Source organism: Larus michahellis, chromosome 1 (genome assembly GCF_964199755.1).
Source record: "Larus michahellis chromosome 1, bLarMic1.1, whole genome shotgun sequence".
In the NCBI taxonomy this organism is placed as follows: Eukaryota; Metazoa; Chordata; class Aves; order Charadriiformes; family Laridae; genus Larus; species Larus michahellis.
In genome coordinates this window covers 53,389,444-53,407,267 of record NC_133896.1, presented here as the reverse complement: position 1 = coordinate 53,407,267, position 17,824 = coordinate 53,389,444, and the positions used below count along the sequence as shown (strand labels likewise).

The 17,824-nt window shown below is 49.8% G+C and overlaps 1 protein-coding gene across 17 annotated transcripts in view; it reads right to left on the bottom strand.

The window, feature by feature from the left end:
* Positions 1–81: 81 nt before the first annotated feature.
* Positions 82–17,824, bottom strand: part of ARHGDIB (Rho GDP dissociation inhibitor beta) — a 62,964-nt gene continuing 45,221 nt past the window's right edge. For 8 of the 17 annotated variants that reach the window (XM_074576410.1, XM_074576383.1, XM_074576307.1 and 5 more), the window contains 6 exons: positions 8,856–8,912; positions 4,959–5,147; positions 4,298–4,381; positions 3,362–3,438; positions 1,827–1,890; positions 82–878 (listed from right to left, as the gene is read on the bottom strand). In XM_074576410.1, the coding sequence (XP_074432511.1) occupies positions 679–878; positions 1,827–1,890; positions 3,362–3,438; positions 4,298–4,381; positions 4,959–5,136 (603 nt within the window). In that variant the 5' untranslated portion in view covers positions 5,137–5,147; positions 8,856–8,912 and the 3' untranslated portion in view covers positions 82–678. Of the gene's footprint in view, positions 879–1,826; positions 1,891–3,361; positions 3,439–4,297; positions 4,382–4,958; positions 5,148–5,217; positions 5,534–8,855; positions 8,913–10,264; positions 11,253–15,184; positions 15,466–17,824 lie in introns of those variants that run through there. The other 9 variants (XM_074576287.1, XM_074576314.1, XM_074576351.1 and 6 more) reach the window with 5 other exon arrangements.

Here is a 17,824-nt window from a genome sequence, read left to right as displayed (position 1 = left end):
CTTCCTATCACACATTCTTCACATCCACCTCACTGAAAAACACACTCCAGAGCCATACTCCAGAAAAGAATGTGACACTCATGCAGAAAAGAAGAAACTGGTTTTATTCTTGGGACATTGAAGTCTTGTTACAGCATCTAGCTGCATTCCCCCTGACTGGTTTTGCTTGCACAAGGATGGATTTTAACGGGGTAGGGCACCAGATACAGACCAGGAGACCATCACGGGAGGTAAGTAACCATTTACAATGAGTCAGAGCACATGGCAAGTGTAACTCGGATAGGGATTTTCCAGGGACCAGTCCGCCCTGCCAGGTGATCTTGTTTCCTAGAAAAGGCACTTCCGGGACCAGAGTTGGTACAGGAGAGATGGAGGCAGCAGGAGGAAGTACTGGGAGAGAGAGAGGGAGATGCTTCCCAATTTAACCCATTATGTGTCATGATGGGGCAGTGGTGAGAACGGGCGGGTTATTTTCAGTGTATCAGAAGAAGCAGCAAAGGCCGCCTGCAGGCCTGTGCATCGACCGCGGATGGCACAGAGCCCCGGCTCCCACGGGAAGGGCTGCCAGGGCTGTGGCCGGCCGTGGTGGCAGGAAGGAGCAGCGTGGTGGGCATGGCCCACCTGGAGACTGGTGCAGGAGGCAAGGGGATGGGAAGGGGGATGGCAAACTGGGTGAACTCATTCTGTCCATTCCTTCTTGATGGACAGGTTCCACTCCCAGGTGAGATGGTCATGCTTGTCATCATCCGTGAAGAAGGACTTGTTGTGATAGGTGCCTCGAGCCAGCATACCCTTGGGAGCCTCCTCAATAGGCGTCAGGAACTCGTACTCCTCTGGCCGTGGCCCGTAGCTGCCAACCATGAATGTGGCTTTGTCCACTAGGAGAAAACAATCCACAAGGGATGAGCCCCTCAGGTGGGGAATGATAAAGGAGAGAAGAAGCCATAAGCATGAGCACAAATGACAGACAGAAAGGAGATAGTGGTGAGAGAAAGGGACGGTCCGTGTCAGCAAAGGGAACAGAATCAGTGGAAAAAGTGGCCTACTGAAGCACAGGGACGGAAGGATAAATGGATGGACAAGTAGATGGACAGGCAACTCAGTCTGTACCCTCTCACATCTGTGTGCTGCCGGAAAGGAGTGGGTGCAACCAGCATATGGCTCAAGATGTCTCTTGATCCCCTGCTACTTCTCTTTTTCTGGTGAGAAGACACCACTCGTGTGTGCTGAATGGGACACTGAAGCCTTAGAGGTGGCTGCATGCAAAAATGCACCTGGGATGTGTGTATGCAAAATGGGGTGTTCCTCTGCCATGTCCAGGCAGGGCAGCGCTGCACAAAGAAGAGAGGTCATGGGCAAACACAGGGCTCTACAGACAGCAGGAAGCTTTGTAGAGCAGCTCTGAATTTTACTAAATGCATCTGGAAGAGCTTTCAGGGGGTGAGAAGCTCCACACAAGCTGAGCCACTCTACAGGGGGCAGTGGGGGAAGGTGAAGAGCTCTGTCTAGAAAGGAAATCTGTGGCAAGGACCGTCTAAACAGTGTCTCTGGGGACTTTGCTGCTGCAGACAGTGGTGTAGCATACAGATACCAGAGCCGGCTCGTATTGAGTTCACTCAGGAACAGGAAACAGTTGGCCTGGGTGATGCAGAGTGCAGGCTAACGCACTCTGCTGAGAAGTCTAGCCTCCTGTGTGGTGGTGCAGGGGGGTCGTCAGGGCTAAAGGAGGCTCTGTCCCAGCCCAGAACTGCAGGAACACTTCTTTGAGCAGAGGGAACACGGTGGTAGGAGCACTGGTGTGCAGGGCACAAAGGTCTCTTACTCACCCTTCACCCCTGTCCGGTAGGTGTGCTGCACGTATTTCAGTCCCGACACAATGTCCCTGTTTACCTGCAAGAAGTGACCAAAAGTAAGTGTCATAGGAAGGGTTTTGGTTCTGTTTCTGCTGTTTTTTCCTTCCGAGAGAGCCATCCTGGCTCCTTACACCACTGTTCTCAAACGCTCAGCACAGAGCACATTGTGGTGAGTCCTAACATGACTTCTCCATAGGCGCCAAGAGACCTACAGCACCCTGCGTGCATCTCCTGCCCTTCCCCATCCTTTCCCTGACTTTGAGGGTGACTGGAGCACATCAGTGAGCTTCCCAGGATGGGCTGATGAGGACGAAGTGAAGCAGGGAGTTCCCAGTTAATAGTTTCCATACTAAAAGCCAGAGACGGGTAACTAGAGTCACCCCTCCAGCACAAACGGGTGGGCAAGATTAGCTGAGAACTCCCATCTGCCCTCTGAGCTCTGTGGGGAGCTGGCAAGTTTCTTCTCAAGAGACAGAGGGACACAGTTTTGTTCATAATCTTTCCTCAAATCTCCCATGGATAGCTTGGATGTATCCCCTGCTGTCCCCCTCCAGCATGCCTCCCCGCAGCACTACTCAATCTGGAAACAAGATGGACAGATCCTTTTACGTCCCAAGGGAGATTTCACATGGTGCCAGCTCTTACCAGGCTTGGGACTGAGGGGGAGAGTTAGAAAAACTTGTCTGGCTCCAGGCATCTCCTGTCAACGGGGCTCAGATACAGATGGAAATATTTCATAGCACAAAAGAGAGCTGGAGGTGTCTCTGGGGACAAAGTCATCTCTGAGACAGCAAGCAATCCCCAGAAAAGAAGGGAAATCTTTCCTACAAAACCTACAACATTAACACTTTCCCTCCACCGTTTCAGGAGAACTATCCTCCAGCCCTTTTTGCCTTCTCTGCCAAAGCCAGCTTTGTGGAGATGATCACTTCAGTGCTGGAAGCCACACTGCAGTGTGGCCAAGTTTCATTTTCAGCTGGAAAAAGAAGAAATGGCTGACACAATGGTTAATAGGAGAGGGGGAGAAATGAGACCATTTGGGTATACCATGATCCATAAAAACTCAAGTATCGTCAGCCAACTGCTACAATATTAAATCTTTTTTGTGCATACGTGAAGCCCAGCAATGCAGACTGAACCAGTACTTCATGGAAAGCCATTATTTCCTCTCCTCCCTGTCCATTCCCACTTTGTGGGAGTTAAAGATTTTCTCATGCCTAAAAAGGTCAAGCCAAACTCAGCCAAAACTACCCATCTGGCTTCCAAACCACCTGTTGTTCACCATTGTGAGCGGACAGAATGCCACTTCTTTCAAGGGGCGAGCAAGCAGAAGCAATTCCCTGGAAAGACCTGGTCCCTTGTTGGGTAGAACGACACCTGAAGCTAGGGGAGCTTTACAAGGGCCCAGAATTCGGGCAGGCATGCTGCCTGTCTCTAGTTATCTTGACAGACTGCCAGTGACCGGTCTCGGCAACTGATGAGAAGTAACAGGAAGGAAAACAACTCACTCTGAAGTGGATCTTAACTCTGTATTCCACTCCTTCCTTTAATACAAAGGTCTCTTTCTTGAGAGCTTCAAGGTCACCTGTAAGGAGAGGATCAAGCCGTTAGCTAGAGGTGTCACAGGAGGAAGAGACCACATGCGGTGGGATGGGGCTGGGATTGGTGTTGGAGGCGCGCATCCCTTTGACAGACGGCACACCTGCAAAATGAGTACACGGAGGTCTGTGTAAGCAGTTGCACTGTGAGAGCACGTACACAGAAACGCCTGGGTCTCTGTGTCCACATCTATGAAGATAATGCCTAAACGTACACGGGTCTAGGCACACATACACAAAGATATTTATGCACAGACTCATCGTTAGGCATCTGCAGGAGCGTGTGCATACTTGACTCATGCCCAGCCCTGGCTCGGGTGAGCGGAGCGTGTTTCGCAGCTCCTGCCCAGTTTGTGAGGCTGCCCGGGCTCCGCAAGGCTCTGCGTGGTTTTGGTTGAACAGGAAGCTTCTCTGCTCCTCCGGGCCCAGCTTCCTCTCTCTGCAGAAAAGCCCATATAAGGTGAAGCCTGGTTCTCTCCCCATGTCCCCAGGAGCCGGAACTGCAGTATTGCTCGATTCTGAAGTTTCAAAACAGCCCATTACCCCAACGCATGCACAACCCTTGTGCTCATGAGGTCTCATTGAAAGGAAGTAAGAAGAGAAGGCAGGAGAAACCCAGGAGCTCCTAGAGCAGTCTAGATGAAGAAAGAGACCCTCAACACTTTCCTCTGTTACAACTCCTTTTTCATACATGTATACCTTAAAATAAGAAACAAGGCTAAGATGCTCTCAGAGTCCCTCTGAAACCCCTTGTAGCATCCTGAGGACAAACCCCCTTTCAATTTGAAACATCCCAGGTACCTTTGCTTGTTCCCCTACATGCCCAAGGACAGAGTCTGTGCCCACCTGTAAGGTCCATAGTGATCGGTCCTGGAGCAGAGTCACATACCAGGGTGAGTCGGGTGACCACCACATTGGGAGCTGTTGGGTCTGCAGGTAGGAAAGTCAGGGGGAAGCTGTCAGCTTGCAAAATTAAATGCAGGGGGAGGGGAATGACACTGAAGAAACACGGTTGCTTTCGCACACAGAAACTGCACTTCATGAAACACCCAGTAACGCCAGGCTTCTCTTAGCACAATGGGACCACGCATCTACCCCAGTCACTCAACATGGATCCCTCCAGCCTCCATATGAATACCTGGAGGAGATCTTTCCACTCCAGGAGGCGCCTCTCTCAAGATCATTCTGAGCATTAAGGCCTGCTTTCAGCATCAGCTCGTACCCTCATGTTTCTAACCCCTCACAAGTCCTCCAAGGTCCACACACCTCCCACCACAAGTCCCTATCTGATGCCAGCACTCCCTAGCAATCTTACACCTAATGCTTAGGGAATTTTCCCTGCCTCCTTTCCATGCACCGTTCCACCTGTCCATCCCCTGTCCTCCAGCAAAAGCAGCGCATGTGCCTGGTCAAACAAGCTCCCTCTTCTATGAGGCCACCTCACCCCATCCCCACACTGCTGCTACGCATCTCCCCCATCCCTTCCTGTCAGCGTGCCTCAGCCTACCTACTACCACAGGTCCATCTCCCAGCAGGGACTTCTTGTACTTAGCGAGGCTTTCATCGTCCTTGTCCAACTCTTGCAGCTCCTGCAGTGTTTTCTGGGGAGGAGGCTTGTAGTTGAGTTTCCCATCCAGCTCATCATCATCTTCCTCCACGTGAGGTTCTTGGGTCTTCTCAGTCATGGTCGCTTGGTCTGGGTAACAAAGGAGGGGACAGTCAATGGGATTGCTCCGGAGCGGGGTAAGGTCCCCAGGGGCACTCACTCTGGGCACGGCGTGGCTCAGTCCCCCGGGCAGGCAAGCATCCGCCCAGCACCGAACGCTGCAGGATCGTTACAGGCAAATGGCGACGGTGATCGGCTGCAATCCCAACTCGGCTGTGCTGATATTCTGGCTCGAACACAATCCCCCTCTGCCCCCGCTCCTCTCCCTGCAGGCACCATGCGCACACGCAGACCTACACCATTCTTCCCTCCCGGGGAGGAGGTGCGGGAGCAGAGGCTGAAACCAGAGTGATTTACAGCCACTCTGCAGCGCGGTTGCTGGCCGGCAACCCTGCAATTACAAGCCACCGTACAAGGCTTCAGCACTCGCCAGCTATCTCACACAAAGAGCCCCTGCCACGCACCAGGGCACAGAGAGACATGAATAAAGCCAAGGCCAGAAGTTTCATTCACCGTCTCATAACGGGTTAAAAGCCACGGGCAGGCAGCATTTCATACAAAGATCGAATGAATACCTGACGGTAACTCCCTTATATTAGCAAGTTAGCTGAAGCCCTCAAGGAAACGCACCCACTACAGTCTATCTGCCAGCGTTCCCCGCGCTTGCTCCCAGGAACAGCTTACTGCAGGCATCGATTGGGTCTCCTTCCTGCTGAAGGAAGGAAGGAAGCACGACGGTGACTGCATCCAGCCTGGCCGCAGAGCAGCCATGCGTACCTGTGCTGCACCAGTGGGGCTTCTCAGAAAGGAGACTCGGGACGCCTGGAGCCCTCAGCCAGCACGGCTGGGACACGCAGCACTGAGTGCAGGACAGCAGCGAAGCTGCTTGGGTGGCATCCCAAATGGGAGCCACAGTGGGGAGAGATGGATGAACTGATGGCAGCCAAGGCAGGGGATGGGGGAACAGGAGACAGGCAGGAGATGGGAGCAGTGCGGTGCCAGGTCCCCCCCTTAGTCAGCCGCCTGCCTCGCGGAGCCAGCCGCATGGTGCTAAATCACCTTCCCACTCTTCAGAGAAAGGCTGGGGAAAAAAAAAAAAGCAGTGCCCTGGTGCAGCTGTGTCTGTCATGAGTGGCCAAGGCATTCCTTGCTGTTTGGCAGCAAGGGGATTTGGTCAAACTACACAGATTATTCAGTTCTTTTTCATTTATCCTTGTATTAACTCCTTCTTCAAGTCCCTACTAAAAATTTCCCTTTTGCCTGCTTACTCGCAATTTCCCCAGCAAGCCCTTTATCCTTCCTGCAGCTGTGGCCTTAACATTTGCCCCTGCTCCCAAAAGCTAAATTAGGAGCTAGCAGGATAGTTTCTCATTCATTAAAACAGAAAGGAAATACAAAAAAAACAAACCCGCATGCAACAGTTGAGGGTGAATCAGCAAGTGGAATCAGGCAGCAGTGAGTAACATGCAGACCTCCCAGTGCAATTCCAGTAGAAAAAAAAAAAAAAAAAAATCAGTGAGGGGTATATTGGCATGTTACAAGGGGACAGAGTAGGACCAAGCAGCGCAGGAACAAGAAGACTCAGTCGGGCATGCTAATGGGTGACGGCCCTGAGGCAAGACTACTTTGCAATGGCATTTTGTGGTGAGTCAGGAACTAGTGCAAAGCGGGCAGCTGGGAAATAAAAGGGAATCCCAACTCGAATAGACAGGAAAGAAAGCACGTCCCAGCAGCTGAATAACCTTGGCTGAGCTCACGCTCAGCCCTGGGAGTGAGAAGGACCTACATCCCATGGGAAAGGCCCTTGAGCTTGTCCTCATGAGGAAGGAGACCAGAAGCTCCCTCGTGAAAGTAATGATTGCTCATGTCCCACTGCTCTGTAGCCCCAGCACAGTCACCTTACAAAACTTTGCGATCCCCTCAGTGCCATCCCACATTCGGCACAGGAAGAGGACATGATGAGCTGTGGCAGCCACCACCAGGTCTTGCCTTCCACTTGGACACCAGCTGCAGATCTGAGTCATTTCCACTCTCCTGAGCTCTCTCGCGATACCAGGCTGCATCTGCCACCACTACAACCACAGAGCAGAGCTGCCTGCCTGCCCCTATCCACCATGGGGGGTTTTGTGGTTTATCATGGGAGAGGGAGAGACCCAGGCAATGGAGAGAGAGATGTCGGGCCACATGCAGAGAAAAAAACAGAGAGTCAGGGCTGCACCATCTGGTTGCTCCCCATCCCTTAGACCTCTCTGCATCACACATGCCACAGAGACTTTCCATGCCATGGGGTGGCTCACTTGAGGGTGGATGCTTTTAGGCTCTGAAAACCTCCCAGAGAGGTGGACAGACAACCTGTGCTCTTCCAACAGCGAGATCCCGCAAGGAACAGCACCAGCCAGGCTGTCTGGGATGAACAACCCCTGGGTCACATGTGTCTCAGGATGGTAACGATCAGACCCAATTCTGGCATTTCTGCCCAAGTTGTGGGCCTGACCCTGCCTTCCTGCCAAATTCCCAGGCAGGAGGTGACCAAGAGAAAAGGTCGCATCTCAGCTGCCCCTGCCTCTACTCATTCCAGCTGAGGGACTGGTCCCCTCTGCAAGCTAAGACACGCTGCTGGGCTCAGGCACCAGTGCTTCCTCAGAGGGAACATGTCGGTGCCCAACTGTCGGGGTCCCTGGGTTCCTGTGTCACTGCCCAGGCCAAGGGCTGAGATAAGATGGAGACCCCCTATGGCCTGAAAGCCTCATTAAAAATGAGAAAATTAACCCTATAAATGCTCTACGCAAGGAGAAATCTGTGTGACTTCTGCCTCGCCCCACCACATTTTTCTCGCTTCCCTGTGGCCCCAACCCGCAGTCGTGCATCACCTGCACCCCTGAGGCCTGGCAGCACCCACAAAGCAGCAGACAGAGGGGCAGGGGCGGCGCTAGGGACCCCCAGACAGAGAGAGAGATGGCTGCAGCAGGCGAAGGAGGAATCATGCCCTGCGGAGGGGTGCCAGCGTCGCTCAGCTGAGCTCTGCCTGTGCCGGGGGTGGGTGGCTGCGCTCGCACCTGCAGCAGGAGAGGGTATGGGGGCAGGAGATATGGTGGATGGTGGGCACCTCCTTGCCTCCTCCCCCCACCCCCACCATGCGACCACTGGGCACAAAGAACGATGTCACAGGGTCATTATTTTATCTGCCCTCCCTCTCTGCATCAAAATTCACTCCCCTAAACCACCCCTTGATCGAGGGCTTATCTCCAGGATGCGGGTTTGGCAGGGAGGAAGCAATTTTCCGCGATGGGGTGGGGGTGGGGGGGGAACACACCGGCCCCACCAGCGCCCCCGGCCCCGGCCTCCTCATCCCACCCGCCCTGGGGTGCGAGGGCTGAAAGGGAACCCATTGCCCAGCCACCCCCGGGGACCGCCGACTACCACCCCGCAGGTATACATAAACCCGTCGTCACCCCCCCACCCCACCCCACACGCCACCCCGGGGGCCCTCTCGCCACCCCGGGGGCGCGGGGGCTGCCTCCCCCTTCCTCTGCCCCCTCCACCCCATCACGCCGCAGAGCCTCCGGGATGCAGGCAGGGCCCTGCCCGTCTCCCCGGGCAAGGCTGGGTAACGGAGCCGGCCAGCGGGAACAAAGGCGCAAAGTTGCGCGGCGCCGGGGGGGTTGGAGGGAGCCGGGGGTCCGTCGTCCCCCACCCCGGCCCCCGCCGCGTCCTCCCCTCGCCCGGGCTCGTACTCACCGGCTGAGCGGCGCCTGCGGCCGGGGTCCTCCTGCGCTCTCAGCGCTCAGCTTTGAGCTTTGGCAGTTGGAGCAGGAAGGAAGTTGGTGAAGAGAGAGAGAGAGAGAGCGGGGGTGAAAAAAATAAATAAATAAAAAAATAACACTCACGCGCGCAAAAAAAAAAAAGGCAAGCCGCCGCCGCCGCCACCAGCAGCCCACTGTCAGCGGAAGCCCTGCGCGGCCCCGCATGCTGCAGCGCACCGCCGGCTGCCGGCCCCGCTTTGTCTGCGCGCTTTTTGCGCAGAGGGTGCGCAGGGGCTTTGTCTGCGCGTCTTGAGGCCGGCCGGGGCCGCGGGAGGGCTGCCCTTGCGCGGCCCCGGACTCTCGGTGCCTGCGAGATGGGGGGGAGTGGTGGTGGTGGGGGGTGGTGGTGTGTCTTTGTTTTTCATCCCTGGCTTTTATTTTGTTTCTTTTCTGTTTTTGTTTCTTTGGTGTAATTAAGGTCGATTTCAGAAGCTGGCCCCCGATTTCTACCGATTAAAATAAGCGGAGAATCAGGTTGAGTGCATTCCTGCCTACGTGGGGGGATATGGGGGTGTGCAAATGGCGATCTTTACCGACGAACCTCATTTTTCCTGGTTAACACATGCTACCTGCTGCACGTAATCAGCTAATTGTTCCCGACTCCCAGCCATTTTCACACAAGCAGTTTCAAAGATCGGCTGCCTCAGGAAGAACCAGCTCTCAGTTCCCAGAGATGCTTAAGTGATCAGAAAGATTTTACACCACTTCCGCTCTGAAATACCAGAAGATTTTCTCTTTCTTCTCCACTCACGGAGTGCCCGCTTAGTTCTTCAGTCACATAAATCCTTCACACACACAATCCTCAGCACAGAATTTAAGAACAAATTAGATCATTGGTTTGCAACCAACAAATCTGGATCTGCAATGACTGATAGACTGTTCTTAATGCCTTTGCAGAAGCAAAATAAGCAAAGCAAATCTATTGTCAATGGGCTTAAATTAACTGTCCTGGATCTACAGGTCCATTAGAAAACATTTATCGTTCACAAATTTTTAAAGGTTTCAAACAACTGAGTAAGAGGGCTCTCCTTCAGGGATGGACAGATTTCAGAAGAGGGGGACTGATTTTCCCAGCTTACCATTGCTTTCATTAGGCCATGGGTGGCACTTTGGACCTGACCTCAAGCATTTCAAGGGACAAACAAGAGCATATGGCTGGCCAGCAGTGGATTTCCATTTAGCAAGGGCTGTAGCCTCCAAAACATTTTAAACCTCCACGAATTAGCTTCACCACCAAGAGAAATTATTTTATTCTCTGCTGCTCTTTTTCACTCCTACGCTAAACCTCCCTGTGGGCCAGCATAACGGAGCTGAATACAGCACTGAGCTGAGTTTAAAACATACCTGACAAAAAATACGTAGGCAAATGCGTAAGTATATACCAATGAGTTTTAAACCCAGACAGGCTTCCTGATGATTGTTCATGATGGCCAAATGTGGCTAAACCCTTGTGCCAGCACAAGGGAAGGAGCTGTGTGGGATAGGGATGGGGAACAGGCAGAGCAAATTCTTTCAATGACAGTGCCACGTTATGGTGGCTCAAATTGTCCATGTGAACAGTCCTGGCCTGCAAAAGATGTGAAGAGTTAGATGTGTTAATTAGGAGGAGCTTTGAGGAAACAGTCTTGTTAAGCAACCCCTGCATCTTGTACATCAACTTCTTGTCTTGGTTCCTGCGCTGCCTGGACTAACTCTCTGATTTCAGTAAACTTCCTAATTTGTACTGGGAGACCAGAACACCCTTTTGGCTGGCAGGGTGTGTGAGTTGAGGTTACTGTTCGCCCATGGCTTGGCTTGAGATTTCCTTGGTTTTAGCGGCTGTGTACAAAGACACGAGTGCAATCATAATTCTAGCGTTATTATGATCATTTTTGGTGGAGGAGAGTATGGTTTAGCTTTCCCTCTTTTGTTTTTTTTTAAGTCAGAGATAAATACCAGACTGCCTGTGTCTTTGTGTAGCTGTTTGCACGCTATTTCTAAACATGTGTGAGCACACATCAAGACCAGTATATAGCCACAAATGTTCACAGAAGTGTAGAGATGCGTAGCTGTGTGCCACCATAGGTATATGACGTGCCACTCAGCCTATATGGGCACGTCAGCCTAGCACGCAGGAGAAACAGATTTTCCTCCTAGTTTAGAAATTAGCCAGTATGTAATCATGGGCAAATCACGTTATTGCTCTATGCTTCGTCTTCCTGTTGGTAAGAGGGGCGACAAGGAGCTGCAGACGTTGGATATGCATCATGCCGAGCAGATGGGAGCTTAGAAGCCAGGCATCATCCTTTGGGTCAGCGTATCCAACATCCCGCTGGGGAACCACGTCACTGATCTGCTGGAAGAAAGGCAGGTTTTGAACCACAGCATGTCACTGAAGGCAAATGCCTACCAATGAGGATTTCATCTCTGACAAAATGATGCCATGCAATGAAGATCGTCTCTTGGCAGACGTTGTGCAACCCCAGCCAATTCTCATGTCTGTGACAGGAGGAGGCAAGGACAGCAGCTACCTGCTTTATTGCAAAGGAAATGGTAATATTTCGAATATGTCCTTAGTTGGAAAACAATATTTTCTACTTAAACTATTATTATTATTAGGTCTGATTTACTTTTTCCCCACTGATTACAACTTGTTGTACGATTACTTGACAGCATTAATTCATGCAATCAGCCACTAGTATCTAAACTTATTTCAAGTAAATAGCCAAAAAGCTTGCGCAAATTTTTAAATGCATATCATTCAACCACACAACCTTTACTCTCAACCATTGCGTGTCTTCTGCAGCACCTTATTGGACCCAAAAATTCTTGAGATTTCCTAAAAATTGTAAGATTAGAAAAATTAGGCATGGCATTTTTTTTTCTATTTGCTTTCAGATTGCTGCCATAAGCTGTCCAGCATTTCTGGGTTTGAATTTTCTAGATTGGTGGTACATTGCTGGTGTGTGCTTCTAAATGCCACCTCCATGTTCTGCAGAATAAGAGGCTGCAGAACAAGAACTATTTTATGAGAACTATTATAACTGAGGAAAATAACTATTTTATGGCCTTTAGAAGCGATTAATTCAGGAAACCATCACCTGTTAGAATCCTTTACATTCACCTGCTCTTTAATTCCAAAACTTTCTAATTTGGAGGTGAAATTTCCCAGGCTGGAAGCTCTGGCAGGGAAAAATAAAGAGATATTTTAGTCCTGCAGGGAATCCATTTTTGTAATTGTAAGAGGCCAAATAGTGTCATTATTTTTCTTTCTACTGCTCTTGTAAAGTGGTTTGTTTTGGAGCTACTCATTTGCACGTGCACTGAACTCTGTACATAATGTTACTAACTCACATTAGTCTCTAATGTTGCCGAATCCTGTCACTGTCACGAGCTTTGCCTCCCCCTCAAGCTTTTTGCAATCTCTGGGAAGACCACAGGCGATACGCTGGGAAGACACCCTCGTGGCACAGCAAATTCATGTCAACAGCTGCTGCAAGGTAAGTGTCAGTTTGGCCGTGGGTGTCCCTCAGGTGGATGTCCCCAGGTGGTGTCCCTCACTAGGGTACCGAGATCCTTTCTCCTCCAGAGATGGGAGGAGGTAATCCGAGCCTGAGGCAGTCACGAGGTGATGAGCATGGGCGAAGGTGACAGGTCAGGGAGCTCAGACACGAGGCCTTTCCCTGCCATACGAGGGGGCATTCACTGCATCATGAGGTGCCACCCAGCTCCTTGGTAAACCCAAAACTGCCTCCTCCGCCTCGCAGTTAAGCAAGATAAACAGGGGGATGCAGGCTGTGAAGCATGTGAATAAACAGCAGGCACAAGGTGTCCCAGGATTTGCTTTAAAAGGCAGCATCCTGAGGTTGGTCCTGCTGTGCCTACCACACGTGGTGCCCGTCTTCTTCCTACTCAGTGCCACTCACTCCTCCTAAAGCGCTGCAAGGGAGAGTGCAGCCGATGGGGTGGAAAGGGATGGGGACTAGACACAATGCCAGCAAGGGAGACAATATTCAGCATGGAGAGCAAGGAGGAAGAAGGCACATTGGGGGTGCAGCCACAGAACCCCTGGTAAGGATTTAGCTGTGTTTCCCACCCCCAGATCCAATGGCAATCCCTTCAAACCCCCCAGCCACAGGACTTGAGGGCTCTCAGCTGGATAAAGAGCTGACGCCAGAAAACGTGACTGGGTGCTCCATCTCTACGGCTCTTCCAGAAGAGATTTCCTTGAAAGATGGAGAGAAGATTGGAGATTTAATGCTTGTCTAAGCAGCTTTCAGGCTGTTTAACGTGCTAATCCCATAACCCCCATCTCCAGCTTGAAGGTGCGCAAAGACTTCACATGTCACTTCTGGATGACTCAACTCCTCTGGGGGAGCAAGGCGAACAGCAAGACAGAGAAAGGAAAAGGATTTGGTTGGGGATGAGAGAGTAGGGGCAAAACAGAGCCAGTTTCCTCCAGAGGCTAACCTGAGAGAGGCTGAGGATGAACAGAGCAGCCCAGTAAAGGAGAGGGAAAGGAAAACAGGTGGAAGGGGGAGAGTGAGAGGACAGGGCTAGGTGAGGGAAAGAAGGTCCATGCCACTAGGGAGCAAGGGTGTCTTCTCTGCACCCCCTGCACTCCAGAGCCCAGCATGAAGGAAAGCAGCTTTTGCTCTCCGTCCCTCAGTGGATGTCGTGGCAGGAGCCCGTGTCTTGCAGGGGGTGGTGTCCGAGAGAAGTCACCCACCAGAGCTGGATTTGGAAGAGGACTGGATTATTTTAGGACCTCTCAGAAAACACGTGGTTATGTAAGGTCAAATCTCAGCAAGTGTAATCAAATCTCAGCCCTAAGCTGATCACCAGGCAGGGTGTTAGGAGGCATTTATCCAAGCACTCCTCCTTGCATTGTGACTTTCTTCCAAAACAGCCAGAACTGAAGCTGGGACTAAATTAGGAGGAGAGCTGTGCCATCCTCTCCTCCTCTGCCAGCCTTACAAAAGTCTCCCTTGCCAGCTGCACCCTGCCTTGCCTGTGCTAAACGCTCCTCTCGACAGAGACCTTGATTTTATACTGGAATTCATGGCTCCTTGTCAGGCTGTGTCCAGGCTCCTGCTAACTCGTAGGTGTCTTATGTGCCTTGGTGCTTTAGCCTTAGCGGTGCTCAGGGCGTGCTGCTTGCAGCCACATAACCACCTTCTGAAGCCATGAGGCAGTAATTATCAGCGTCTCTGTGGCAACATTTTTGCTTTATTGCACTTGTGCTGTTCCCATCTTACTGCTCTCCCGGCCCTGCCTCTGCAAACCCCCACAGCGTTATTGCAGCGGATTCTCGTGGAAAGCACCGGCGTGAGAATTGCTCCTCCTCCCTCTCCTTCTTCATCTCTTGTTTTGTAGACTTTAGTATATAAAAAAAAATATGTGGTGCTCAACAAAGCAGCTAACAGCTATTTAAATTCTCAATAAATATTATCCAGTAATATATATTCACAGAAGCTTAACACGCAATATGAATGTGCAACATCTGCACGTGATGAGCGTTTTCCTCCCTGAGCTAACAGAATCACAACCAGGAATAAACATAGAGAGTTTAAGTGGGTCCTGAATAAAAGTATATAATGCTAAGAGAAAGCACACCAAGAAATTATCCTCCTCATCATTTTTATTGTCATCACCTGCTGCACTGGAGAGAGACCTCAGAGGAGGATGCTCTTATGGGACCCCATCATTGCCCTTCCCAGCTGGCCACTGCGGAAAATTTCCCTTTTTTCTCTCTCTTTCTTCTCTTCCTTTATTTTCATTTTTTGTCTAGAAATAACTTTCACCATTACAACCAAAGCATGCCATCAGCTATAGACCCCACAAATAAATCTTCGCATATACGAAACTGACAGAACACCCTTTGTTCGCCCAGCGTGCAGTGATGGCTCCTAAACAATTCACTTAGCCTAAGGATGTCTTTATGATGCTTGACTGGATGCCAGAAGTGGGCTGCAGTTCCAGGTTATTGGCACAGAAATAGCCCTCAGGGCCTCCCAATAAGAGGCTCTAATTCACTTTATAGAGGTGTCTACCTCCACTGGAAAGCAAGAGTGTAGAGGCTGTAAATTAAATGAAAGATTAGAATCTGCTAGTGAATTAAAAAAAAAAAAAAAAAAAAAACCACAACAAAAAAACCCCACATTAAAACATTAAACCCTACACATTTGCAAGATCCTGAGGGGAGAACAGAAGGCTTAGTACTTGGCAAAATACTTGAGCAATAAAAGGAGAAAATAAATTTAAAAAAAAAAAATATGTATTCACCTTTTCATCCCCTGGCTTTTCCCCTTCCACAGTTATTTCCACCAGGGATCTGCTATCGCATGGCAGCTAGAGCATTTAGCATCCGTGTGTCTGGGAGGGGAGCAGCCACCCAAGAGACAAGATAATGGAGCAGGAAGAGCTGCCTCCTCTGCCCATTAGTTGAATGTTCCCAAGGAGAGTGTGAGATGCTCCCCAGAAGCAATCATTTCAGTTTGAAAGCCTCAGCTGTTACGTGAAAAAAAATCGCAATAATGGTGGCAAAGAGCTGAATGAGATTGCACAGCAGTGCTTTTATCCGGTAGGAGGAGGGAGGAAGAGTATGTCTGTAGCATGGTGTGAGAGACATAGGAAGAGATGTGTCCCCTTAAGAAGAAAAAAAGAAACATTTTACCAAAATGTTTTAGAAGAGCCTTTCTTTATTGGGCTGCTGGTTGCCAAGGAGAAAGAATTGATCGTTTACCAAAAAAAAAGATGAGAAAAGAAGCTGTCAGGAAAGAAGACATCTGGAGCTGACTTGTGTACAGTTTCTTCTTCTTAGCCCGGTGACACTGAATCACTTGCTTCACTGTTTTAAACCAAATAAAGCTCTGGAATTATCTGATTTCCATTTAAATAAAAACACCCTCTTCAGTCACTTTTTTTTTTTTAAACAAGGCAGTATTACTTGTCTGTTTAGTTCAAAGTGTGATCATTTTATCGAGTGCTAGTGGATCGTTTAATCACTGTTCACAGGCATATGGCGTGTAATTCGTAGAGAAGGAATCAATTATGGAAAAACAAAAATCTAAGGAAGACCCTTGAGACAGTGGAAACTTATTCAGGTACACTTTAAGAGCAGCCACATGCTCTGCTTTCTGGCAATCATACAGATAACAAGATTAACTAGCTGGGATTGATCAAAAAAATAGGGAAAAAATGTTAGATTGTGGTTCATTATATTAATGTTGAGTATGTTCTGTAAATGGCATTCAGGAGAAAAATAATCTTATAAAAGAAAAAGCAGGTATTTTAATTGTGGGAGTATGAAAGGAGGAAAGAGAGGAAGCTTTTTAAAATGATCTAGCAGATTCAATTCCATTGCAGCACTACCAACAGCCTGGCTGCAGACATTATGCAAAGATAGCGCAGGGAAAGGACGCTCACTAATGTTACTGCTTTCTCATGGGACAACTCTGCAACGAGCAGGAGGATGCTCTTGATAATGAATCGCAATGCAGTTACAAAGTACTGAGCTTTTCGTGCTGCATGGCCAAGCACCTCGGTCCCCACAGCATGTATCTGGACAACCGGGTCTCATCTGCAGCTCTGTGAACTCTCTGTACATCGGTTTCCATATTCACAAATAAGGGATGATGAAAATTTGTCTCTGTGCTTTGAGATCTGTGGGGGGAAAGTGCTATCTAAAAAAGAGAGGATTCATTCCGGTTTTCCTTTTATTTATGCCAATCAGGGAAAAGTTCATGTAAGTTAATAAAATCACACTAACATAGCAGTCTTGTGGTATTAGATGGTAAGAGTTGGTTATTTGTTCCAAGAAAGGCCAGATTCACTACTCGGAAGAAAATGTAACTCTCTGGTAACTAATGAAGTGTATGACAGGCTACATGGGGTTTATATCATCTGCTATAAAAAGCCCCAGCATGTCCTAAAGCATTGGTGCCTGAAAGCCTGGGGCCTCTAATGACGTTCTGACATGCACAAATCGAGCACCCTTGACTAAATGTGAAAAGCAGGGGCTTCATTTTTCCTGAAGAAGCCTTGGCAATGGCCATTTGGCTCGTGGACTTGGTCATGTCCCCAGTGCCACCTAGTTTCTAACACGGACAGGGTCATTGCTGTCTTATGGTTTGATTTATGTTTCCTCAAAGGACCCTTTTCTCCAGACTGACCATGGAAATCTCTCTCTAGAGTCCTGGCAGTGGAAGACCAGACCTCAGCCTCTTTAATCTCTGCCCCATTGCCAGAGCAGCCTCCAGGGCACGAGTGGAAATGAGAATCAAGACCAGGCTCTTTTGCAAGCTGAGCTCAGAGATACTTAACATAACTGTTGTATCCAGCAGCAGGCACAGATTCCCAAAGTCCGGTTTATTGCAGGCTGCTATAGATGCTTAATCCTGACACCAGAGTAGTGGTGCATGATTTCCTGAAGGAAGAGCGACAAAACTCCACGAGAATGCCTTCTTCTCTGAGTCTTTGATGGACTCATTCGCATATATTCAATCAGCTAAATATCGGTGCCAGGCAAAGCCCAATCTTTTATATCTGTTTCTCTTTTTTCACTTGCACAAAACAATAGACAGCTTAGGAACATGATGGCCATTGGGGAAGGAAGGTTACAGCATGTGAATCTTCTTTTTCAGGCACCTTGGTACACTGAGTTTCTCACCAAAATGCTGTTGACATGACAACCTCACTGACCTTCTTACAAGACCAATAGACCATCTCATTCCAGATCCAGGTCCTACCACTGTCCTTCCCTCCCCAGGGATTCAGAGGCACTTGGTAGGCTGCCTGTCTGCAGGAGGGAAACCAAGGTTTAACCGCAGGTGCCTGGAAAATTCCCTGCTCGTTTCCAGTCAGGTATGCCTGTGTGGCAAGAAACAAAACCCTATCAATACGGTACAAAGTCTCCCAAGCACC